Genomic DNA, 27,740 nt, shown 5'->3' on the forward strand with positions numbered 1-27,740 from the left:
TGTTGGGTCCAATGTTATTTGTCATCTATATTAATGATTTGGATGAAAATATAGGAGGCATGGTTGGTAAGTTTGCAGGTGACACCAAGATTTGTGGCATAGTGGACAGTGCGGAAGGTTATTTCGGTTTGCAATGGGATCTTGATCAATTGGGCCAGTGGGCTGACGAGTGGCAGACAGAGTTTTATTCAGACAAATGCGAGGTGAGGCATTTTGGTAGATTGAACCAGGGCAGGACTCACTCAGTTAATGGTAGGGCGTTGGGGAGACATACAGAACAAAGAGATCTAGGGGTGCACGTTCATAGCTCCTTGAAAGTGGCGTCACAGGTGGACAGATTGGTGAAGACGGCATTCAGCATGCTTGATTTCAATGGATATCGGAGTTGGGACGTCTTGTTGAAGTTGTACAAGACATTGTTAAGGCCACACTTTGAATACTGTGTACAGTTCTGATCACCCTATTATAGAAATGATATGATTAAACTAGAAAGAGTGCAGAAAAGATTTTCCAGGATGCTACTGGGACTTGATGGTTTGAGTTATAAGGAGAGGCTGGATAGACTGGGACTTTTTTCTCTGAGGGGGCTGAGAGGTGATCTCATAGAGGTCTATAAAATAATGAGGGGCATAGATCAGTCAGATAGTCAAAGGTAGGGGAGTCTGCAACTAGAGGGCATAGGTTTAAGGTGAGAGGGAGAGATACAAAAGTGTCCACAGGGGCATTTCTTTCACACAGAGGGTGGTGAGTGTCCGGAACAAGCTGCCAGAGGTAGTAGTAGAGGCAGGTACAATTTTGTCTTTTAAAAAGCATTTGGACAGTTACATGGGTACGATGGGTTTAGAGGGATATGGGCCAAATGCAGGCAATTGGGGCGAGCTTAGGGTTTATGAAAAAGGCGCCATGAAAAAGTTGGGCCAAAGGGCCTGTTTCCAAGTTGTAAACCTCTATGATTCTATGACGCTATGACACACACATGCATCTGGAAGCATGCATACCCCCGCCCCGCCCCCCCCCCCCCCCCCACACACACACACACACTGAGACATTGAGAGACACACACACCCAGCACCACACACAAACACAGAGAGACTGGATTTGGGGACCAAATAAAATATTTCCAATCTTGCTGATGAGCACAACTAATGGTGAGGAGGATACAAGGAGGACTTGAAGGGAATTGGGATAGGCTGAGTAAATGGGCAAGAACATGGCAGATGAAATAAAACTGAATATGTGTGAAGTTATCCATTCTGGCAGAAAGAAAAGACATCAGAAAGGCAGAGTATTTCCTAAACAGTGCGAGATTGGACAGGGTTGTTGCCAGAGAGAGCTGGATGTCCTTGTTCATGGGTCAGTAAAAATTAGCATGTAGGCACAGCAAGACATGTGGAAGGCAAATGCTACATATTTGTGGAATCTAATAGGAGCGCGAGAGCGTGTGTGTGTGTGTGTGTGTGTGTGTGTGTACCATGATCTGTTTGAAAGTTGGAGCATTATTTTTGGGCCAAATGGCCGACTCCTGCTCTTATGTTCCTTTGAGACTGAAATACTTTTGCACGCCGCAGACACACACAGGCAAGCATGGACGTACAGGCACACAGGCGTACACACACCCACACACACACATACAAACACACACACGCACAGATCGAGAGACAATCAGACGGAGGTATTGAGAGACAGACATGCCCAGAAACAAACACAGTGACTGGAACACACCCAGAAACTTGATGTGGGGACCAAATAAAATAGGTAAAACCTTGCTGATGGCACAGACATAATGGAGAGGAGGATGCAATGGGGGCTTCAAGGACATTTGGACAGGCTGAGTGAATGCGCAAAGACATGGCAGATGGAATAAAAAGTAACTAAGTATGAAGTTATCCACTATGGTTGGGGGGAAAAAAACAGAAATACAGAATATGTCCCACATGGTGCGAGGTTGAAAAGAGTTAACTTCCAGAGAGACCTGTTCACTAAAAGCTAGCATTCAGGTACAGCTAACAATGAGGAAGACAAATGCTACGTTTATGTGTCACAAAATATTAATGTGAGTGTGCGTGTGCTTGTGTGTGTGTTTGTGTGCATCTGTGTGAGTGTTTCTGTGTGCTTTTGTATGGGTGGGTGCGTGTGTGCACGTCTGTGAACGTGTGTGAATGTGCCATGATCAGTTTGAATGTTCGATCAGTATTGATGGGCCAAATGGCCTATACCTGCTCCTATGTTGATTCGAGATTTGAATACATACACACGCCGCAGACACTCACACAGACAGGTATGGACATACAGACGTACAAACACACTCACACATAAACGCACACACACACGCACACGCACGCACGCACAAATACGCACGCACATATATATCTATACAGAATGATATGCAGTGTAGTCGTGTTTATTAAGACAATGTGATAAAATGTGATAGAATGCTGAATATGCAAATGACACAATAAACAGCATTGTAAGCAGCGTAGCTGGAAGCATCAAATTGCAAAGAAATATTAATATTTTGTGAATGGATAAAACTAATGGATGTTTTCAGTGCAGGGAAATGTAAGTTAACGCACCTTAGAATTAAAAATCAATGAACCATGTTGTTTATAATTGTCCATATGCTAAGACTAAGCATTGATCAACGAATGTCTTTATTCAAATTCTTTAGACAGGTAAAGAAGACAGAATGCATAAACACTGAGAGACCGAAAAATATATTCGGAGCTTAATATTCATGTTTGAATGTGAAGATCTGAGATCAGGATTGAAATAAAGAAGAGTCCGCAATCAGAACCGGCAACATTTTTGTTCTGGTTTTCATAAAATTAAAAATCAGCATTTAAGAATTCCTTGAACAGAGCAGGAGGAGAAGAAATTTTACTCTGTAAGCTGTATGTATGTTCAGAGTACCCGATTAACAGTGGAGATGATGTTTAACTCTAAAACGTTGGAATTTAGTTAAGGAGTGACTTAATCATTCCCAAACGGAGAGGGTTGATAAACAGGAACATTTGCTGCTGGTTGGGGAGTTCAAGATTCAAGCAAATTGGATTTTAGACGATGTTTAATGTTTAAGACTTTCAGGAGCGAAATCAGGAAACATTTTTCAACTTAATACCTCACTTTCCTCCATTAAGACATTTCCTAAATCCAATCCTTTTTTGATGAAATCTAATATCGTGTGCAGTTTTGGTCCCCTTTCGAAGAAAAAATACACTTGCAATAGAAAGAGTGCAGAAAAAGTACACCAGACTGATTATTAGGATGGCAGGATTGTCGTTTTAGGAGAGGCGACTGCATCTGTATTCACTTGGAGTTTAGAACATGAGAGGCGATGTCATTGAAATATACAGAATTTTAGCAGGTATGAGCAGACTGGATGCAGGGCTGTTGTATCCTTTGGCGGGGTGGGGTCCAGAAAAAAGGAGCAAAGTTTCAGTGTTCAGGGTTGGACATTTAATTCTGAGATGAGGACATTTTTTCTTGACTCAGAGGCTGGTAAAACTGTAATTCTCTACCACAGAAGTTTGTGGATGCGAAATCAGTGAATATATTTTAAAATGATATATATTTCTATACTCTAAAGGTGTCAAGAATTATGAGGAGAGGGCTAGTATGGTGTTGAGTTACAGGGTCAGCCACGTTCGTGTCGAATGGCAGAGCAGGGTTTAAGTGTCGACTGGTCCACTCGTGCTCCTATTTCCTATCTTTCTCTATATTATATATGTCCATGAAGGAAAGTGCTGGGTGATAGCGCTGAATATTAATTCTTTCATAAAACTCACAAGACGAAATTAATCACAGTGATATCTGACTCTGTAACAAGCTTTTGATTAAAACTATCACTAAACATTCTTCATGCAACATTGTGGGATGGTTGCAGCGAAATGGCAATGTCATTGGATTAGTAGCGCAGAACCCCGGGCTAATTTCTCTGAAGGAATGGGTTCAATTCCCACCCCACCACTCGGAGTAATTTCAAATAAATTGATCGAAGTGTAGCCTCCAGTAAAAACTCCGGCAACTATCGACGATTGCCGTAAAAAAACATTGCCGTTCAATGGTTGGCATCTTATCTTTGCAGAAAAAAGCTTTGAATAAGATCTCGGCCAGAGGGCTAATTCAGAGTTTATGCGTTTTGGGGTAATATATTCGCATGGAAAGAGGATTCGCCAATCGATAGGATACAGAGAGTTGGGATAACAGGAGCATTTTCAGGATGACAATCTGTTACAAGTGGAGTGCCTCAGCGATCAATGCTCGGGCCTCAATTATTTACAATATACATAATGACTTGGACGAGGGAAGTGAATTTATTATTGCCAAGTTTGCGAATGAAAACAGGACTTCTGCCATGGGTTGTAAATGCCCATTTAGATCAACAATGTCCTTTAGAGAAGGAAATATGTCGTCCAGTGGTTTGGATCCAAGAAGCGATGTCATGGAACCTGAAATTGCCCAGAGGGCAATTCGGATTTGATTTGATTTGATTTGATTTAATGCCCACATCCAAGAAGTAAAAGTAAAATTATGATATTTTTAGTCCAATATGACATTACTAAGGACTGGAGCTAAAAAAAGACTGGACACTGCAATTTAGGACGAGCTGAGGTGGATATTCAGCTGCGCAAATTCATTATATCAGTGCAATGTCCTCAATTACCTTCCCACATGATGCTGGCTCCCTGTCTATCACACAGCAGATAATGACATTAAGTAAGCTTATCCTTACTGGTCACATATTTCACTGCTGAATGTGGGTGTCTCACTGTGATTAATAAATATGCAGGAAGAATTTCCAAGACAGAAACTTCGCGTTGCAGCAGCTGAGTCATATTTACCTCACAGAGGACAGAAGAAAGACATTTAATTTGCATTATTTCGGGAGCGCTGTATACAAATTTCACACAAAGTCAAGCCAAGGATGCACACATGTTTTTCGTGTGAGGTTAAGTGTCACTGACTTGCAAAGATTACAGGACGATATGGGCGAGCTGGTCAGACAGGTAGAGCAGTGCCAAACGGAATTTAAACCTGAAAAGTGTGAGGTGATGCATTTTGCGAGGGGTAAGAAGGCACGGGAATACGCCATGAACTGCAGGACGCGAGAAAGTGCAGAGGACCAGAGGGACCTTGGCATGCAAGTCCAAAGATCATTTATGCCGTAGCATTCAAGGCTACAACCAAGTGCTGAAAAATGCGATTGGAATAGATATGGTTATAATGGCTGGAGCAGGCACAATGGGCCGCAGGACCTCTTCCTGTTCTGTAAAATTCAATGACGATGATTCTACTGTCCCCAAAGCAAGAGCGATGGGCTTAATGGTCTCCTCCATCGTTGCAGGAGTCTAATAATTTGCTGTTTGTAAATTCTAACACAGAGTTGTCAGAGGACGTTTTAATTTTTCACTCCACCCTCTCGCCTCCTGCTCCTCCTAATCAACTCAACAGCAGCAATTACAGGATAAAGATTCTTTACAGGTGTATGAGAATCGGACATTACTTTCGTAAACTATAACCAGACACAAAATGCAGAGAATAGTTTCACTTACTGGGTTCTACAGTGAGTTTGGTTCCACTGCCAAAGGTAAGCTTTCTGGTTGCATAGTTTGCACAGTGATTCCAGATGGTACAAAATCGACATAACCCACATGAATAGCAATGTAAGGATTGCTTTTCATGCTAAGGTTTTTGAGATTCGATTTGCTTCCACAGCTGGTTCATTATTTCGTCCAGAAAAAAATGCAAAACAATATCCAAGAAAGGATGTTCTGGCTAAAGAGGGAGTGCACCGAAGGTTCACCGGACAGATAATGGAGTGGCAGGACTGACATATGAGGGGAGATTGAGTCGGCTAGGATTTTATTGTCTGGGGTTCAGAAGAAGGGAGGCAGGAGCAGAAGATCTCATTAAAGCCCATAATGCAGGATTAGACACGGTAAATGCAGGATGGCAGCAGGGTCCAGAACCGGGGTTCATAGTCAAAGAATATGGGACTGATATGAGGAGAATTTATTTTTCAACAAGAAAATGAAAAGCCTGTGTCATTCACAATTACAAAGGTTTAAACAGAACAATGGTACTTATTCGTCTCCCCTCTTTCTTTTCGATCAACTCTCTGGATGGAATCTTCCTATCCCACTAACAGTACACAAATCTGCTTCTCAGTTCAATACCATATTACTGAGGCGTGCAGTCCCAACTCCTGTCCCATGTACCTCTAATGACTGGGGAAGCTGAGCTGGATCAAAACTGACTCAAAACTGTGCAATCTCTTCGCCTGCATGCCACATATTATATTGGCACTCTGTCCAACTTGACTAGCCTACTTACAACAGAAAACTAGATCACAGAGGAGATGTGGAGTGAAAGAATAGAAACACACTGACTTCACACTCACTTGGTACAACTGTCACCTGGGTGCCGCTGCCGAACGTTAGCTTTGCGTAGCACAGTAACAATTGCTCAGACAGAAACCTTCTATTGAGATAGCTGTTTCAGATTTCAGACAATTCACGGCAAAGAAAAAGCTGGAACAGTCACTGATTCGCTGCAGGTAACAGGTATTGCATATCTGCCCCTTCCCCACCATCACAGGCTAAATGGGCCGAAGAGCCTCCTTGGATGCTCTCAGATTCTATCAAAGTGAAGAATTTCTGAGCCAAGGTAGCCACTGGTCAAATATAACAACAAATATATTTTGACTCTGAAACTTTGCGAGTTAACATAGGAACAAGGGAAGGCTATTCAGCCCTTTGCGCCTGCTCTGCCAATCTCTGAAATGGCTTAACAGAAATTTGCAACATGGCCCTGCCAGTGACGCCTCAACACCTGGCAGAAAAGAAATACAATTCAACAGATTTAATTTGTCAGCTAAGCTTTCTCTCCTTACAGATGCTGCCTGACCTGCTGTGATTTTTCCCACCATTATCTGTTCGCATTGTCATAATCCTGTTATATTTCGAAGAGGTAAACAGACATGTTGAGTCTGAAAGATGCGTTTATGTTTACTTGAATCAACAGTTACTCGAGCTCATTTTCCAAAAGAGAGATATATTTTATCCATTCGTGGGACATGGGCACCGTTGGCTGGCCAGAGTTTATTATCCATTCCCCATTGCCCTTGAGTGTCAACCAAATTGCACATGTTGGCCAGATCTAATAAGAATGGCAGATTTCTTTCTCTAAAGGACATTACTCAACGAGATGGGTTTTTCCAATAGCGGTTTTCATCGTCAACAGTAGATTCTTAATTCCAGATTATTGAATTCAAATTCCACCATCTGCCGTGGCGGGATTTGAATACAGGGTCCCCAGAACACTAGTTGATTTCCTGGATTAATAATCTAGCGATAACGCCACTAGGCTATCGTCTACCCCCAGTTTCACCACCTCACAATACTGCAAGGTCACCCAATGAAACTAATATGCCAGGTGGTTGGGAAATTATGTAAGGAGTCAGAGAAGGAGGGAACAAGGATAAAATCAAGAGGTGGAAAAGGGAATACGAAAAATGATATACAGAGAAACCAAGGCCAAAATTCAAAAACGAGACAATTAATGTTAAAAAGATAAGCTGAAAGGCTCTGTGCCTTAATGCGCAGAGCATTTGCAATAGAGTGGATGAACTAATCTTGCAGATAGATATAAATGGGCATGCTATAATTGGAATTACGGAGACATGGCTGCAGGGTTCCCAAGAATGGGAACTGACTGTTCCAGGGTATTCAGTATTTAGGATGGACAGGCATAAAGGAAAAAGTGGTGGAGCGGCACTGCTGGTTAAAGAGGAAATTAACTGGTGAGAAACTATATTAGCTCTGATAATGTGGAGTCTATATGGGTAGAGTTGAGAGATACCAAGGGGCAGAAAACATCAGTGGGTGTCATATACAGACCGCGAAACTGCAGTGGTGATGTTGGAAATGGCATTGAACACGAAATTAGAGATACATGTGATCAAGGGTGATTTTAATCCGCACGTTGATTGAGTAAATCAAATTAGCCACAATGCTGTAGAGAAGGATTTCCTGGACCGGATACGGGATAGTTTCCTTGACCAATATGTGAAGGAACCAACGAGGGAGCAGGTCACCTTAGACTGGGTACTGTGTCGTGAGAAGGTAATAATTGCCAATCTAGCTGTGCAAGACCCCTTGGGGATGAGTGAACATAACATGAGAGAATTTTTTATCAAGGTGGAGAGTGAAGTAGTTGACTCGGAGACTACTGTGCTGAATCTTAATCAAGGAGACTATGAAGATATGAGGCGTGATTTGGCCTTCATAGATTAGGGAGACTTACTTAAAGGGATGACAATGGATCTCATAGAGACTTATAAAATTCGAACAGGACAAGGCATAGTAGATGAAGAGAGGATATTCCCGATGGTGCGGGAGTCCAGAACCAGGGATCTGAGGATTCCGGGTAGACCATTTAGGACGGAGGTGAGGAGACATTTCTTAACCCAAAGAGTGGTGAGCCTGTGAAATTTATTACCACAGGAAGTAGTTGTTGCCAAAAGATTGAATGTATTCAAGAAGCGGCTGGATATAGCACTTGGAGCGAATGGGATCAAAGGTTATGGGGAGAAAGCAGGCTTAGGCTATTGAGTGGCTGATCAACCATGATCATAATAAATGGCAGATCATGCTTGAAAGGCCAAACGCCCCTTCCTGCTCCCATTTTCAATGTTCCTATGTTTCCTTCCCGAGAGGAAATTTATGAACCAGATGGGTTTTTCCGACAATCGACAATGGTTTTCCTGGTCACCAGTAGATTCTTAATTCCAGATTATTGAATTCAAATTCCACCATCTGCCGTGATGGGATTCGAACCCAGGTCCCTCACATATTCGCTGAGTTTCGGAGTTAATAATTTTGCGGTAATACGAGCAGGACATCGCTTCCCTCCAGTTACATAACTTCACCAGGATGCAAGGTCACCCAGTGAGTCGCACATCCATGTCTGTCACATTGCTGAGGCCCAGAGATTGGTCTGCCACCTGCGGCATGTCTAACTAAGCATTGAGATCTGAGCTCGCTATCCATCTATCGAGGGTAACGACTAGGGAATGACAAGGGTAAGATTAGGGCCAGTCAAGGACAGTAATGGGAAGTTGTGCGTGGAGCCTGAAGAGATAGGAGAGGTGCTAAATGAATATTTTTCGTCAGTATTCACGCAGCAAAAAGACAATGTTGTCGAGGAGAATACTGAGATACAGGCTATTGGACTAGACGGGATTGAGGTTAATAAGGAGGAGGCGTTAGCAATTCTGGGCAGTGTGAAAATAGACAAGTCCCCTGGGCCGGATGGGATTTATCCCAGGATTCTCTGGGAGGCTAGGGAGGAGATTGCAGAGACTTTGGCTTTGACCTTTATGTCGTCATTGACTACAGGAATAGTGCCAGAAGACTGGAGGACAGCAAATGTTGTCCCCTTGTTCAAGAATATAGAACATAGAACATTACAGTGCAGTACAGGCCCTTCGGCCCTCGATGTTGCGCCGACCAGTGGTACCAATCTAAAGCCCCTCTAATCTACACTATTCCAATATCATCCATATGTTTATCCACTAACCACTTGAACGCTCTCAACGTTGACGAGTCCACCACTGCTGCAGGCAGGGCATTCCACGCCCTTACTACTCTCTGAGTAAAGAACCTACCTCTAACATCTGTCCTATATCTCTCACCCCTCAATTTAAAGCTCCCTCCACCCACATTGTCTGTGCATTTAAGACCTGGCTGGCTGTAGAGATTTGCATTCTAATCAGTATTCTGTAATTTGATTTCTGTGTCTGTGCCCTGTTTGAGAACAGAGACCACTCCATCTGACGAAGGAGCATTGCTCCGAAAGCTTATGGTATTTGCTACCAAATAAACCTGTTGGACTTTAACCTGGTGTTGTGAGACTTCTTACTATAATCACTGATGTCAGTGGGAGCCTCGACAACTGCCATGGTGTGCGAATGGTAAATCTTAAAAATTATCTATTGCCAAGAGATGAACAAGGCATCTGATAACATTCTACAAAGCTAAGCACATCCAAGGCCAAATTTAAAGCCAAGTTACCTCTCTGCACCGACTGGTGCATTTAGGCAGAATTCTTCTGCCTTCAGTGATAGCTATTTCTGGAACACGTCGCTCGACTTTTGTGAAGGGCTTAGAGCTTGAGAGAGCCATGCTACATATCAAGCGTGGCTGAGCAGGAGTCTCCCTCTCACTCCCAATCTTTGGCAGCGTTGCTTTCTCACCTTCCTTGTTCATCAAGTCCAAGGGTAGGGACTCGGACCCGGCGTTTCTAGCTCAGAGGTAGGGATTCTAGCCCATTGCACCACAAGACCTCCCCAAGTTATGAATGGCCATTATATTGCATCTCCTCCCTTTAAGCCTGTACTGATTTTTTTTAAAAACACGACTTGGTGATATGTTTGGAACTGTAAATATTGATTGTCATCCTACTGTAAATAGATCATGGTGGAAGATAGTTGAGGACTTACTGGGCTCCACAGTGAGTTTGGTCCCTTTGCCAAAGGCAAGCTTCTCAGTTCAGTAGTAACAGCTACTACAAAATATGGACCCAGCCATATGAACACAGGGCTAGCTCACATTCAGTTTGTATCATGTCACTTCTTTTAATTAGCTTCTCTCCTGAACCAAATATAACCGTTCCCTCCCTCTCCCTCACACTTAGCTCCCACTGTTTTTTTGACTATATCAGGGAACAATATTTGGATAATGAATTGACTGTGTTTCACAATTTCCATCTTCACCGATACTTCTCCCTGAACACCCAGGAGACACAAATCCTGGGAAAATAGTTTGACATCAACACATACGAACATGCAAAGTGGGAGTCGGAGTAAGGCACTGGGCCACTCCAGCCTAACCGCTATTCAGTAAGATCATGACTGATCTGATTGTAACCTCACCCCCACATTCCTGCCTACTCCCGATCACCGTTTATCCCTTGTTAATCAAAAATCTATCTAGCTGTGTTTAAAATAATCAAAGGCCCTGTTCCCCTTGATGTTTGAAGAAGAGAGATGACGAGACTCACTACTCTTTAAGAGAGAAAAAAGTCTCCTCATATCTGTCTTTAAAGGAGTGACCCTTTAATTTGAACTATAACACCTGGTTCAAAACATCAACCTGTTGTTGATAATCGTTGACCAACACTTCACTTTGAAGCCTTATTTCAAGCATGCATTCGTGTCAGCAGTTTAACAAAGACCGGAGACCATAGGACGACGGGCCAGAAGGATGCCATTTGGCCCATCGGTCATTCAATGAGATCATGAATTAGCTGATGTGATAATTCTGAATACCTCTTTCCCGTTGTATCCTCGTAACCCTCGATTGCCCTGTGGGTTAAAAATCTGAACATTCAACCTGTACAGCGCTCTGCGGCAAATGATTCCACAGATTCACTGCTGGCTTGAAAGAAGAAAATCTTCATTATATAAATGGGCAACCCCATACTTTGGGATTATGACCTCTGGTCCTACAAGAGGTAATAACGTCTCAGCATCTAACCTTGTCATGTCCCCTGAGAATCCAATAAGTCTCAATAAGGTCACATCGCATGCTTCTAAACTCCACTAAGTAGAGGCCCAACATACTCAAACTCTCCGAAAAAACATATCCATACCTGGGATCAAAGTAGTGGCCTTCCCTGAACTGCCTCCAATACCAGTATAGATTTCCTAATGTAAGGGGACAGTGTTCCAGATGTGGTCTAAATCGTACCTTGTATAGTTTTAGCAAGATTATTAGTTTTAACAAAGACAAGCTTGAAAATGAAATATATGTAGATAATTACTCAAATCAGTGGGCATTTGACTCAACCTGCTAAATGGGCATTTTCTATCCTATTAGTAACCCAATTTCAGTTCGATGTCACATCACTGATGCCTAATGTTTCAACTGGTGTTGATGACACGGCTTAATAAACAGTGAGCTGAACTCGATACTCGGTGCCTAATAGCTTAATTGATTGGTGCAATGGCTTCTCCTTCATTCCAAGCACTGCCTTGGCTCTTTACCGGCCTTTCACCCGACACCATTCAGCAGAAATCTGTATCTAATGGGAGGAAATGAAGGTGGACTCGCACTTACTTGGCACAACCTGCAGTCGGGTGCCGCTGCCGAATATCAGTTTGTCAGTATCAGCAATATACACACAGTGACTATTGCCCAAGCAGAAAGCTTCCACTGGGGCAGGCCACAGAGACTTCAGCTATTTCAAAACCCTGGGGAGTACATGCTCTTAGCATAATTTTATGACCGATCTGCCCTCAAAACAGGTGCGACCGATTAAATAGCAAATTAGAAAGAGACAATTCTGGATAAACTGTGTACGTCTGGCAGCACGTGTAGAGAGAGAAACAAAGCTAATAATCCTGCTATCCCGGAATCAGTCTGGCATTAGGAAATATTGTTTTCTTTTTTTTTTAAATGTTGGATCACTATTCTTTGAAGTATTGTGGTATCAATAGTTGGTACGTGTGAGATACTTAGTTGTGTGAGGAACTTCTTTATGTGCAAGTGGAAAAGGACACATTCCTTCATCACTGTATAATTCATCAGGTTCGTTTGTCACAATGGCAAATTTTCTCCCCACTTTTGCAATGAGGCCAAAAACTTCTGAGTGCAAAATGAATCTTCTCAAATTCATAGATCATAGAATCCCTACAGTGTAGAAGGAGGCCATTCGGCCCATCGAGTCTGCACTGACAACAATCCCACCCCAGGACCTATCCCCACAAATTTATCCCACTAATCCCTCTAACCTACACATTCCCTGACACTAATGGGCAATTCAGCATGACCAATAAACATAGCCCGCACATCTTTGGACTGTGAGAGGAACCAGAGAATCTGGCGGAAACCCACGCAGACACGGGGAGAACGTGCAACCTCCACACAGACAGTAACCCAAGCCTGGATTCGAACCTGGATTGCTGGAGCTGTGACGCAGCAGTGCTAACCACTGTGCCACCGTGCCACCCGTAATTGATGCCAATAGATTCTACTCACTTGGCTCCACGCTCAATTTGGTTCCACCACCGCATATTAATGGTCTGTAAGAAGCACGAGCGTACACTGCGATTACTCTCCATGTCAGAACCCAAAGACAGGGAGCATGCATGCCAAAATTCAAAAAGGGCTTTAGTCATTGCTCAGGGCAGTTAAGCAGGTCTCGCTACAGAATACTATTTCCTGCAGTTTGTTTGGATCAAAAGTTAATCAGAAACTTTTACAATCTTCCAAGTCATCCATCTCTTAATTTCCCAGGAAAATAAGTCAGAGCGTGACTGGCTGGGAGTTCTCAATGTACACATCCAAGCGAGGTAACACGTGTCGAGAATTCCATGGCTCACTTTCGAACGGAATTTTCAAATCCATACAAAAATGCTGCTTTTGGGATTTCGTTCAGAATTGGAACTAAAGGAAATCTACACCATTGAGCCCCAACCCACCCCCTCCCCCCAATCCCAACTCACCCCACCTTTATAAGTGTAACTTAGAACTGTGATTTTGATGCCAGAAGGCTGCATAGATGATTGTAGTCCTAATTCTGGGTTCCATTGAAATAGGTAACACAAACATGACTTTGCATTTCAGACAGGTTCCCTACCACTAGAATTCATACACAATAATGGATTCATTTGCACACTGAAGTGATATTTGAAATATTCTTTATTCATAGTCTGAGGGCAAAGATTCATAAAGTCAGAGAAGTCCACTGCACAGAAAACGCCTTTCGGCCTATCATGTCTCCGCCAGTCAAAGACAAACCAAATAACTATTCTAATCCCATTTTCCAGCACTTGGCCCATTGCCGTGTATGATATGACATCACAAATGTATATCTAAATACTTCTTAAATGTTGTGAGGGTCTCGGCCTCCATCACCATTTCAGGCAGTGAGTCCCAGACGCTCATCACCCTTTGGGTCAAAATGGTTTCTTCACATCCCCTCTAAATCTCCTGCCCCTACCTTAAATCTATGCCCCTGGCTGCTCTCTGCTCTCTCAAGTAAAGGGAAAATTATCTTCCTGTCTTCTCTATCTATGCCCCTCATTATGCTGAAGGGCTTTTTCCAGTGCTGTCTCCTTCTATGACCCTATGACTCTATCGTGGTGAGTATCTTCCAGCTATCTATCGAGGTGTCACTTACTTGTACTACACACAGCCAGATCATTGACATATCTCCCTGTTGGCAGCACACTTGTGTTGTCATGATAGAGGCCAGTTAAATGTTTAAAGAAAATACTTCGGAAAATCTCAATGCCCAGTCAAGCTACGCTTCAAATTCCCAAAGATCCCTGCTCATCCATAAAACAACAATGATCATTAAAATAATTGTATGTCTCAATTAAGTCACAGGGGGCAAAATAACATGAAGAGAGAACATTATCCAGGATTAGTTACTTACTGGGTTCCACAATCAGCCTGGTCCCGTTGCCAAAGATGAGCTTAGCCTTTTCATATGTTGCACAGAGTTTGATCCCGTAACAAGATCCACTGGGGTCCCGTTCACCACTCTTTCTCTCTGTCGTGTGTCCGACTGATTTGATTAGGGCTGGGTCAGACCAGTAATAGGATAAACTCGGTCAACATCACGGTGGGGTTGGGAGTCAGCGGCGGGGAGTGGGCTGAGAGGGGTGCTATTGAGAGAGGTTGGTGAACTCCTGTGAGGCTGGGAGGTTATTGTACGGGCGTTGAGGGAGATTCAGCTACTGTGGTCCCACGTAGCTCCCCCACAGTGATACATGCCAGTACAAAAACTCGTCAGCAGCTGTTGCTGCTGCTGCTGTCAGATGTATAACTTCAGCTGCTAGAGCAGAATCTCGCTGATAAATGCAGCTATCAATTCCACTCCGATAAAGCCCGAGTAAAACGGTCCATGGGATTTCACACGAGCGCTGGCGAAAAATATGTTTTGCACAGAAAAACTGTGGGGTTAGATGACCAGCAGGATGTGCTGAAGGTGAGGTAAGTTTTCAGGAATATTATTAAAGGAATGGAGGTAGGTAAACAGAGTGGGTGGACGGGGGCGGCGGTGAGTGGTTAACGTAGAGAATTCTCCAGCTCAGGAACAAGGCTCTTAAAGGCACGCTCGCGGATTGAGGGGCCCAAAGGAATTTGGGGCACTTTCAAAAGGCCAAAACTGGAGCAACAACAGACTGAAAGGCATACAGGTTGGAGAAGGTTACAAAGATGGAGAAAAGAGCAACTATGAGAATGACGGGAACTCTGATGTTTACCCAGAAGCCAATATAGTTTTGTTTTTACTTAGTATGACATCCCTAATTGCACTGAACTGAATGGATTCGAACTACAAAGGTCCGTGAACGAAGCCCAGTCGGACAAGCAAACCAGCCTCCCATCCATTGAAACACTTCCCGCTGCTTCGAAAAAGCAGCCAGCAAAAATCAAGAACCCCACACACCCCGGATGTACACTCTTCCAATTTCTTCCGTCGGGAAAAAAATTCAAAAGTTTGAGGACACATACCAACAGACTCAAGAACAGCTTCTTTCCTGCCACCATCAGACTTTTGAATGGACTTACCTCGCACTAAGTTGAACTTTCTTTCCACCCTAGCTATGACTGTAACAATACATTCTGCACTGTCTCCTTTCCTTCTCTATGAACTGTATGCTTTGTTTGCATATGATGCATGAAACAATACTTTTCACTGTGTACTAATATCTGTGACAATAATAAAGCAAATTAAATCAAATCAAATCGGATTGTTACGTCAATCCAGAGGTCTGTCCATTGCTGTCGATGTGCAGTCAGACCACGTAAGGTTGGTAGATAACGTTAAAAGGAATAATTGAACCAGATTCACAGTGAACATGACTGAGTACAAAACCTTCCCTTCCAAGTTTATGACTTGAGTTGCAATTCAAATAACTTGCCATGGTGAGATTTGAACCCACGTGCAGAGAGCCCGTGGCTCTGGCTAATCGCTAATACAGCAACCTGACCGTGACACTACGGCACCTCCTGCCCGAGATCAGCCAGACTTGGAGGGAGTGAAGTTCTGGATATTATAGTTTGGACCAACTGAAGTTAATGCAGTGAGGAATGTGGGATATAAAACTTGAAAGGCGAATCCAGAGGTAACAAAGGCATGGGGATATCTCCACACACAAATGAAGTTGAATAGCGGACAAAATAGAGGATTGTTAAAAATCTCTTTTTACACGTAATGTGACAAACCGATGCAAAATTTATTTTTGCCATCCCCTTCGAGATACTGGGGATGCAGAAATTCTAAATGCAAGATGTGCTACTTCCTGTCCTACTTTCCATTGAAAATTCCCTTCGTCATAATTAAATGGATACTTGCGATATAAAAGCGCCACAGTAGAATTACACTTAACACCCGGCTGAGGAGCTACATAACCCACCAATAGATTTCACAATGACAGAGTCTGACTCCATGAATCTTTGCCGCCAGGTTACGACCAGAGAATATTTAAAGTATTACTTCAGTGTGCAAATGAATCCATTGCTGTGTTCTATTCGAATGTTAGGAACCTGTCTGAAATGCAAAGTCATGTTTGTGTTACCTATTTCAATGGAACCCAGAATCTAGACTACAAAAATCTACAAGTTACAAGTTCACTGAAATACATTGTACTTTCCAGACAATTGCATAAATTGTACATGACATTCGAACTAGCTGATCCATATCATTGTTAAAGGCCAACGGACATTTCTGAACCTCCTTCATCCAACCGTCCAACACAACGTTATATTTGTCTCTTTCTTACTCATGCAGCTATTGAAACTCCTCTTAAAGAATGAAGGGGGAAAGGGAGGAAACAGGGAACTACTGTACAACTTTTTTCCTTCAGCTTCACGTCAGCCGGCGGGAAAGAGCTGCAATCTGTTATTGAGGCAGTCTTAATAAAGCACCTCGAAAATCATAGATTGGTCCATCAGGTTTTACGAAAAGCAATTCACTTTGAGAAACGCGTTAATACCTTTGAGTTTGCAAGTCGCAAAATAGATCAAGTGGAGGCAGTAGACTTGAATTTCCAAAAATACATTCAATAAACAAGCAAACACGATGTCAATAGGCAAGACAAGTGACTGTACAGTTGGCAGCCAAATATTAGCACGGCTAGGGTAATGGGCAGAATCAGAGCATGGATATTTTTAACTCATTAATGGAATGTGGACGTCGCTGTCTGGGCTAACATTTATTGCCCATCACCTATTGCTCCCCCCCCTCCCTTTTAACAGGATGCCTTTCAAGACCCTGTCGGGCATTTTTTGGAGTCCCATGTTGCCCAGGCGATGGAAGGATGTCAGATATTCTTCTCTAAAATGCAGATTGTTTTTTTAAAAAAAGGAAATCAACAATGCTTTCATGGTCATCATTAAACTTCTAATTCCAGATTTTTATTGAACTGAAATTTCGCCATCTGCTTCCATGTTGAGGTTCGAACCCAAGTCCCCTGAGAATGATCTGGGGTCCCAGGATTATTAAACCAGTAACTTTACCGCGACGTGTCCACCTCCCCTTGAACGGGAGATGTTAACATTGGTCATTGCTGCTAGTCAGTGTGCATTAAGGCTCATGGCTAAGGCTAGTTGCATTCTCCATCAATGAGCTACACGAAAAGCGAGATGATAATATATCTGGGTTTGTACATTTTACAAGGACAGATGGGAATACAAGCTGTGAGGGGGCACATAGAAGCTAGAAGGGGATGTACAGCGCTTTCTATTGTCCACCGCCAGGGAACTATGCCTGTTCAGTTGTTGAATGCATCTGAAACGTAAATCAATGTGTTTTAGGTGGATTCAGAGATATAGTAACGAACAGGGCGGTAGACTTGAAGTCACGGATCAACCACACTCATGTTAAATGGCGCAGCAGCCTCGACGCGCTGAAAGGGTAAGGGCAGGTACTAAATATTATGCTGCTGTCGATGCCCCACAAGAGCCGCTTCTCGCCCGCCTTTCTCTCACACCTATATCATTCTAATCTTCACTTGCCCTTCTGTGCTTCTTACTTCCCCTGAATATATTCATGGAATTGGCCAAAATTACGTTTTGTGAGAGGAAGTTCCACGTTTTCAACACTCATTGTGCAATATAGTTTCTCCTGAAAAACTCTCTGGATTTCTTACCTGTTACCCATCACTTCAAATAAATGTTTTGCGAGGCTATTCCAGAGTCAATCACTTGCTGTGGATATTGAGTCACGAGCAGGATAAATTAAGTAGAGATAGCAGGTCTCCTTCCCCACAGGGTCATCAGTGAAAGTGGTGGGTTTTGGTAGCAATCAAATTGGGTCACCATTAGATTTAATTTTCTGATGTTTACACCCACAGTGCTGTTAGGGAGAGAATTCCAGGATTTTCGTCCCACGACAGTTAAGAAACAGTGATATATTTAGAAGTTGGAATGGTGAGCGATTTGGAGGGGAACAAGTAACGATACTGTGCCTTTAAGAAATTAATTTCTATCATGTTTCTTGTAAGAGGTATGTTTAAAATTCAACTCTGTTTTACGGGGGCCGATTTGTCTGCACAAAGAACAAATAACAAACGACAGTACAGCACAGCAATCGGCCCTTCGGCCCTCTGAGCCTGTGCCGATCATGTTGTCTTATCTAGACCAACCGCTTATATCGTTCTGTTCCCCGTTTCTTCATATGCCTATCAAGATATGTCTCAAATGTTATTAAAGTGACTGCCTCAATCACCTCACATGGCAATGCATTCCAGACCCCCACCGCCCTCTGTGTAAGAAACTTCCTCCACGCATCTGCACTGAACCTTTCCCCCCTTATCTTGCACTTGCTGCCCCCTTGTAATTGTCATTTCTACCCTGGGAAAAAGCTTCCAACTGTTCACTCTATCTATAGCTTCCATAACTTTATAAACTTCTATCAGATCGCCCCTCAGCCTGCGTCTTTCCAGGGAGAACAATCCCAGTTTATTCAATCTCTCCTCATAGCTAATACCCTCCATACCAGGCAACATCCTGGTAAACCTTTTCTGCACTCCCTCCAAAGCCTCCACATCCTTCTGGTAGTGTGGTGACCAGAATTGGACACACTATTCAAAATGTGGCCGAACCAAAGTTTCATCCAACTGTAACATAATTTGCCAACTTTTATACTCGATGCCCCGTCCGATGAAGGCAAGCATGCCATATGCTTTCTTTACCACCTTTTCCACCTGTGCTCCCACTTCTAAGGATCTGTGGACCTTACTCTCAAATCTGTCTGTGTGTCTGTGCTCCTGATGGTTCTGCCATTTATTTCATGGCTCCCACCTCAATTGGATCAACCAAAATGCATCACCTCGCATTTGTTCAGGTTAAATTCCATCTGCCAGATCGCCACCCATTTTTCCAGGTTGTCTATATCCTGTGGTGTTCCCTGACAATCTTCATCACGATCCACAACTCTGCCAATCTTAGTATCATCCGCAAATTTGCTAATCAGAGCAGCTACGTTTACTTCCAAGCCATTTAGATATATATTACAAACAGCAGAGGTCCCAGCACTGATCACTGCAGAACACCACTAGCTACAGACCTCCATTCGGAAAGAAACACCCTTCCACCGCTATCCTCGCTCTTCTATGGCCAACCCAGAGAATACTGTTAATGCAGGCAAATGATTCATTTTAGCTAAGTATGTGTTTATTTTAATCTGAGTTAATGCATTTTTGTTTATTTTGGTTTTTCCCCTGTGGTTTCAGAGTAGGGCTTTGATTGGGTTGATTGGCAGAGGCAAGGTCATGTGAATGGGCTTGCAAGGAAAACATAATGCTTTATTTTATTTTTAAACAGTCAGTTTCTGCTTGGTCCTGAAAGAAGAAAGAGGTCTTTCCCTCTCTGTCTATCTCTCTCTCTCTCTCTCTCTCTCTCTGAAGGCTGCTGTGTGGGGCTGGCAGAAGACAGGAGTCTCTCTGTCTGCCTCTCTCTCCAGAGGTGTTTTAGGACTTTTAACAAGTCCAAGCGCATAAGCAGGGGATTGTTACTGATTTTGAAGAGGAGTCCAAGTCGATCAGAGGAATATTGCTTGAATTTGAACTGATAGGGATGAATTAGCGGCTATGAATTGCATGTTGTTAAGCTAAGCATTTCAATTGGGAAAAGTGAAACTAATTCGTTCGTTATGGTCAAACTGTACTGTTAAATGAAGTTAGTTTTGATAAGCGCTTCCTTGTGTGTCAATGGAATCAGACCTGGAGCGAAACACCTTATCCTCACACTAATGTCAAAATTGAAACACGGTTGAGGTCTAGTCATAACCTAACATATGGGATTCGTAACATACTTGTTTTGTTTTCTCTGACACCTTAACAACTTCCAGGCGATGGTGATTCCAATGTGGCTGCTGGCCCTGGCCTTCAAGAAGGTAGAGCTCGTGGGATTTAAAATACTGTCGAGGGAGGTTTGAGAAGTGGCGACAATGCATGTTTTTCTGTACACATGGCAGGTTTCAGCTGTCTTCTGTCTCAGTAATGATCAACTTCCGCACCTCATTTCTCCTGGTTAATTTTGTGTAAGGTTATCATCTCGAAATCGTTGGGGATTCCAGCCCAATCCCACTGCTCCAATGACAAAACTGAGGAACTTATACAATCTCACACATCCACTTTTGGATATGATACAAAATAGTTTGTCTTCTCTGTTAGTCTAACCTCAGTGGTTGGTAAGTTGATGGAGAGGATCCTGAGAGACAGGATTTATGATCATCTAGAGAAGTTTAGTATGATCAAAAGTAGTCAGCACGGCTTTGTCAAGGGCAGGTCGTGCCTTACGAGCCTGGTTGAGTTCTTTGAAAATGTGACCAAACACATTGACGAAGGAAGAGCGGTGGATGTGGTCTATATGGACTTCAGCAAGGCGTTCGATAAGGTCCCCCATGCAAGACTTCTTGAGAAAGTGAGAGGGCATGGGATCCAAGGGGCTGTTGCCTTGTGGATCCAGAACTGGCTTGCCTGCAGAAGGCAGAGAGTGGCTGTGGAGAGGTCTTTCTCTGCATGGAGGTCAGTGACCAGTGGAGTGCCCCAGGGATCTGTTCTGGGACCCTTGCTGTTTGTCATTTTCATAAATGACCTGGATGAGGAAGTGGAGGGATGGGTTGGTAAGTTTGCTGACGACACCAAGGTAGGTGGTGTTGTGGATAGTTTGGAGGGATGTCAGAAGTTGCAGCGAGACATAGATAGAATGCAAGACTGGGCGGAGAAGTGGCAGATGGACTTCAACCCGGATAAGTGTGTAGTGATCCATTTTGGCAGATCCAATGGGATGAAGCAGCAGTATAATATGAAGGGTACCATTCTTAGCAGTGTAGAGGATCAGAAGGACCTTGGGGTCCGGGTCGATAGGACTCTTAAATCGGCCTCGCAGGTGGAGGATGCGGTCAAGAAGGCGTACGGCGTACTGGCCTTCATTAATCGAGGGATTGAGTTTAGGAGTCAGGAGATAATGCTGCAGCTTTATAGGACCCTGGTTAGACCCCACTTGGAGTACTGCGCGCAGTTCTGGTCACCTCATTACAGGAAAGATGTTGAAGCCATTGAAAGGGTGCAGAGGAGATTTACAAGGATGTTGCCTGGATTGGGGGGCATGCCTTATGAGGATAGGTTGAGGGAGCTTGGTCTCTTCTCCCTGGAGAGACGAAGGATGAGAGGTGACCTGATAGAGGTTTACAAGATGTTGAGAGGTCTGGATAGGGTAGACTCTCAGAGGCTATTTCCAAGGGCTGAAATGGTTGCTACAAGAGGATACAGGTTTAAGGTGCTGGGGGGTAGGTACAGAGGAGATGTCAGGGGTAAGTTTTTCACTCAGAGGGTGGTGGGTGAGTGGAATCGGCTGACGTCGGTGGTGGTGGAGGCAAACTCGTTGGGGTCTTTTACGAGACTTCTGGATGAGTACATGGGATTTAATGGGATTGAGGGCTATAGATAGGCCTAGAGGTAGGGATATGATCAGCGCAACTTGTGGGCCGAAGGGCCTGTTTGTGCTGTGGCTTTCTATGTTCTATGTTCTATGTTAGGCGTTTAATGTCCCATGGCCGAATTGAAAGGGGAGCTGGTGAGTTAGTCATTAGGCCATGGAATTTTACAGCCCTTCATCCATTTTTGTCTGTCTTCGCCATCAAACAGCTACGTGTTCCAGCACTTGGTCCATTGCCTTGTATATAAAAGATTTGAAGAGTTCATCTCGATGCTTCTAAAATGCTGCTTTCATACCTGAAAAATTCTGAGTGTTGCCATTGACCAGAAACATTGCAGTTTCAACCACATTACTCTGTATCTTGAGTCACGTCTATGCCAGGCCAGGTAAGGACGGCACATTTCCTTCCGCAAAGCCGCATTAATGAACAAGATGGGGTTTTAGAGCCATCGACAATGGTCGTCATTAGATTTTATTTTATTGTTTTCAAATTTCACCAACTGCCTTGATCAGATTTGACATTTCTTCCCCGAATCAGTAACCTGGGTCTTTAAATTATTGATCCAGTGACAATACAGTGGGCCACCATCTCCCCATAGTCCAGCATCGACTTCCGTCAACCACTAATAATTCAACATATACTGTTCGAGCAGGATAGGAGCGACCATGGAGAAGAAGTCCGATGTCGTGATAATCCTATAAACCTTCTGTTTTACCTAGTTGGGAGATTTTATCAGTCAAAGTCTTTCCCGACTTGTTCCCACCTTCCCACAATTGGCACAAAGCATTTACAATGTAGACATTGCCAACACTGAACTGTCTCTCCTTTGAAAATCACTATGGAACCAGTTCCCCCGCCCTAATTAATGGGCAGCTCCTGAAACATTGCAACTTGCCAGGTAACACTGACGCTACTCCGGGGCCACTCTAAACTGGAGCAAATCATCTGAAACCTGAGCCATTTAAACATTTTTCTTCCCGCCAATACAACTGCCTCTCCTTGGATATTTTATATCAATGATATCCAGGGTAATCCGAAAGGCAAGCCTGGATGGGTGCTGGATGCATTCTGAGTGATAACTTCCGTTGAGGATGGAATAGACGGTTTCAGCGGGAACATAAATGTATTTAGAACATAGAACATAGAAAAACTACAGCACAAATAGGCCCTTCGGCCCACAAGTTGCGCCGGTCATGTCCCTACCTACCTTGGCCTATATATAGGCTTACCTACAACCCTCAATCCTATTAAGTCCCATGTACTCATCCAGAAGTCTCTTAAAAGACCCTATCGAGCTTGCCTCCACCACCATTGACGGCAGCCGATTCCACTCACCCACCATCCTCTGAGTGAAAAACTTACCCCTGACATCTCCTCTGTACCTGCTCCCCAGCAGCTTAAACCTGTGTCCTCTCGTAGCAGCCATTTCAGCCCTGGGAAAAAGCCTCTGAGAATCCACCCGATCTATACCTCTCAACATCTTGTACACCTTTATCAGGTCACCTCTCATCCTTCGTCTCTCCAACGAGAAAATACCGAGCTCTCTCCACCTATCCTCATAAGGCATGCCAGCCAATCCAGGCAACATCCTTGTAAATCTTCTGCGCACCCTTTCAATAATTTCTACATCTGACGAGGGTCTTATAAAACTGCATCATTATCTCCCGTCTCCTAAACTCAATCCCTCAAGTGATGTAGGCCAGCACACCATACGCCTTCTTAACCACCTCCTCTACCTGTGAGGCCGATTTAAGAGCCCTATGGACCCGGACTCCAAGGTCCTTCTGAGCCTCTACACTGCTAAGAGTCTTACCCTTGATATTATACTCCTTCATTCCATTTGACCTGCCAAAGTGTACCAATACACATTTATCCGGGTTGAAGTCCATCTGCCACTTCTCCGCCCAGTCTTGCATCCTATCTATGTCACACTGCAGCTTCTGACGTCCCTCCAAACTATCCACAACACCACCAACCTTCGTGTCGTCGGCAAACTTACCAACCCATCCCTCCACTTCCTCATCCAGGTCATTTATGAAAATGACAAACAGCAAGGGTCCCAGAACAGATCTCTGGGGCACTCCACTGGTGACCGACCTCCATTCAGAAAAAGACCTATCTACAACCACTCTCTGCCTTCTGCAGGCAAGCCAGTTCTGGATCCACAAGGCAACAGCCCCTTGGATCCCATGCCCTCTCACTTTCTCAAGAAGTCTTGCATGGGGGACCTTATCGAACGCCTTGCTGAAGTCCATGTAAACTACATCTACCGCTTTTCCTTCGTCAACGTGTTTAGTCACATTTTCAAAGAACTCCACCAGGCTCGTAAGGCACGATTTGCCTTTGACAAAGCCGTGCTGACTACTTCTGAGCATACTAAACTTCTCTAAATGTTCATAAATCCTGTCCCTCAGGATCTTCTCCATCAACTTACCAAACACTGAGGTTAGACTCGCCGGTCGGTAATTTCGTGGTCTATCCCTATTCCCTTTCTTGAATATAGGAACCACATCTACAATCCTCCAATCCTCCGGAACCTCTCGCGTCTCCATCGACGACGCAAAGATCATCGACAGAGGCTCTGCAATCTCTTCCCTCGCCTCCCACGGTAACCTGGGGTACATCCCATCCGGTCCCGGCGACTTATCTAACTTGATTTTATTCAAAATTTCCAACACATCTTCTTTCTTAATGTCGACAAACTCAATCTTCTCAGTCCGCCGCAATCCTGTAGTACAACCACCCAGGTCTTTTTCCACCGTGAATACCGAGGTAAAGCATTCATTAAGCACCTCTGCTATTTCTTCCGGTTCCATACAGACTTTCTCACCTTCAGCTTTTATAGGTTCTATTCCTTCACATCTCATCCTTTAACTCTTCACATATTTATAGAACGCCTTAAGGTTCTCCTTAATCTTACCTGCCAAGGCCTTCTCGTGACCCCTTCTGGCTCTCCTAATTTCCTTCTTCAGTCCCTTCCTACAAGCCGTATACTCATCTAGATCCCCATCATCGCCAACTCTCTGAACCTATTGTACGCTTTCCTTTTCCTTTTGACTAGGTTCAGCATAGCTTTCGTGCACCACGGTTCCCGTAACCTACCAAAATCTCCCTGTCTCATCGGAACGTTGTGATGTCGAACTCCAGACAAACATTCCTTGAAAATCTGCCACCTTACTTCGGTACTTTCCCTCGAGAGTACCTCCTTCAAATTTATGTCGCTTATCTCCTGCCTGATGGCTTCATATTTCCCCTTACTCCAAATAAACACTTTCCTAGCTTGCCTGATCCTATCTCTTTCCAATGTTAGCATAAAGGAGATAGAGTTATGATCACTATCCCCAAGATGCTCCCCCACTGAGAGATCCGACACCTGTCCAGGCTCATTAGCCAGTACCAGATCGAGTACAGCCTCTCCTCTTGTCGGCTTATCCACATGCTGTGTCAGGAAACCCTCCTGTACACAACTCACAAACTCCTCCCCATCCAAGCCCCTTACCCTAGGGATATTCCAATCAATGTTTGGGAAATTAAACTCTCCCAACACGACAACCGTTATTCCTACATCTCTCCAGGATCTGTTTCCCTATCTGCTCCTCAGCAGCCCTGTCACTATTGGGCGGCCTATAGAAAACATCCAGCAAAGTTATCGACCCCTTCCCGCTCCGAACTTCCACCCACAGAGACTCCGTAGACAACCCCTCCACGGCGTCCACCTTCTCTACAGCTGTGACAATATCCCTGATCAGCAGTGCCACTCCCCCCGCTCTTCTGCCTCCCTCTCTGCCCTTTCTGAAACATCTGAAACCCGGCACCTGAAGTGTCCAGTCCTGTCCCTGTCCCCAAGTCTCCGTAATGGCCACCACATCACACTTCCAAGCATCGATCCACACTCTAAGCTCATCCACTTTATTTACTACACTCCTGGCATTAAAATAGACATATCTCAAACCATTGGTCTGAGCTCTCCCGTTCTCTATCACCCGTCTATTCTCCCTCTTCCGCTGTCTACAATCCCTCTCTATTTGTGGGATACCCTCCTCGCTCCCAGTCACCTCATCTCGATTCCCTCCCCCAACCTTTCTAGTTTAATGTCTCTCCAGTAGCCTTAGCCAACCTTCCTGCCAGGATATTGGTCCCCCTGGGATTCAAGTGCCACCCGTCTTTTTTATACAGGTCACACCTGCCCCTAAAGAGGTCCCAATGATCCAGGAACCCGAATCCCTGCCCCCTGCTCTAATCCCTCAGCCACGCATTCATCCTCCACCTCACTCCATTCCTGCTCTCACTTTCCCGTGGCACAGGCAGTAATCCTCAGATTACTACCTTTGCGTTCTTCCTTCTCAATTGTCTACCTAACTCACTATATTCTCTTTTCATGACCCCTTCCCTCTTCCTACCTATGTCAGCGGTACCAATATGTACCACGACCTCTGGCTCCTCTCCCTCCCTCCTCAGGATTTCTGGGACGTGACCAGAGACATCGCGGATCCCTGCACCCGGGAGGCAGACCATCATCCGAGACTCCAGTCAGCCTCCGCAAAAACGCCTGTCCGACCCTCTTACTGTTGAGTCCCCGATTAATACTGCCTTCCTTCTCCTTTCTTTAGCCCTCTGAGTTACAGGGCCGGACCCTGCTCCAGAGACACAGCCACTGCTGCTTCCCCCAGGTGGGCTGTCCCCCACAGCAGTATTCAGACAGGAGTACGTATTGTGAAGGGGCACATCCACCGGGGTGCTCTCTATCACCTGAGCTTTCCTCCTCCTGGCCGTTACCCACTTGCCTGCCTCCCATGGCCCTGGTGTGACCACCTGATGATAGCTCCTGTCTATCACCTCCTCATTTTCCCTAACCATTCGAAGATCCTCGAGCTGCACTTCCAGTTCTCTAACACGGTCCCTTCGGAACCACAGCTCAACACACCCATCACAGATATGGACGTCCGGGAGACCAGGAGCCTCCAGGACCTCCCACATCCTACATTGGGAACAACAGACGTATTCCACAAATCTACAGGATTTGTGGAGTAAGTGGGGCAGTGAGACCATTTGGATTGTTCTCAATCGAATCAGTGGTTTCAATGGAATGTGATGGATATAACTCTACAATCGTATCTGATTAAAACATACCCAAAAATCATCCTGGGTATCAGTCACCGATTGGCATTTATGCTGGGGACAGTATTGTTAACGGCATAAAAGTATACTGAGTAAAAGCATCTGAAAACTCCCCGGTTCTTTGTTCAGTGAATGACCAGGAATCTGGTTTGTGTCTAAATCAACACAGGCTCCTGGAGAATATTTTCAATGGTATCTCTTGGATGTGTTTCCTGCTTTCAGATCCTGTAAGAAACTCGACAGTTTCAGAAGTTTTGCAAAGTCTCCATCTCGGTGTTCCCCCTCCCTGGTGAAATTGGTGGAACTGGATTCAACGCCCCCCCCCCCCTCTCCATAATCAGTGCTTCTTCACTTTTCCAGATGTTCTGTCGGGGGTGGTGTTCCACGTAAGAACATAGATCAATGGAATAACTACTGTGCAAAGGGGACTCGAATCCCACAAAGATTGTTACTGAACTTTGAATGAAGTAAAAATCTGGAATCAAAAATCTAATGACTACCATTGCAAAGCAGATTATGGATAGGTGTGGAGGTCACAGGTTAGTTGTCATGGGTGACTTTAACTTTCCAAATATTGATTGGAACCTTTATAGGTCGAACAGTTCGGATGGGGCAGTTTTTGTACAGAGTGTGCAGGAGGGTTTCCTGACACAATATGTGGATAG

At 44.2% G+C, this 27,740-nt stretch overlaps 1 protein-coding gene across 1 annotated transcript in view; it reads right to left on the reverse strand.

The window, feature by feature from the left end:
* The window catches only part of LOC144485851 (uncharacterized), a 49,042-nt gene that overhangs the window by 7,160 nt on the left and 14,142 nt on the right, over positions 1–27,740 (reverse strand). Inside the window, exon 4 of the mRNA XM_078203928.1 lies at positions 14,443–14,615. Coding sequence (XP_078060054.1) covers positions 14,443–14,615 — 173 coding nt within the window. The remainder of the gene's footprint in view (positions 1–14,442; positions 14,616–27,740) is intronic.

Source organism: Mustelus asterias, unplaced genomic scaffold (assembly GCF_964213995.1).
Source record: "Mustelus asterias unplaced genomic scaffold, sMusAst1.hap1.1 HAP1_SCAFFOLD_241, whole genome shotgun sequence".
Taxonomy (NCBI): domain Eukaryota; kingdom Metazoa; phylum Chordata; class Chondrichthyes; order Carcharhiniformes; family Triakidae; genus Mustelus; species Mustelus asterias.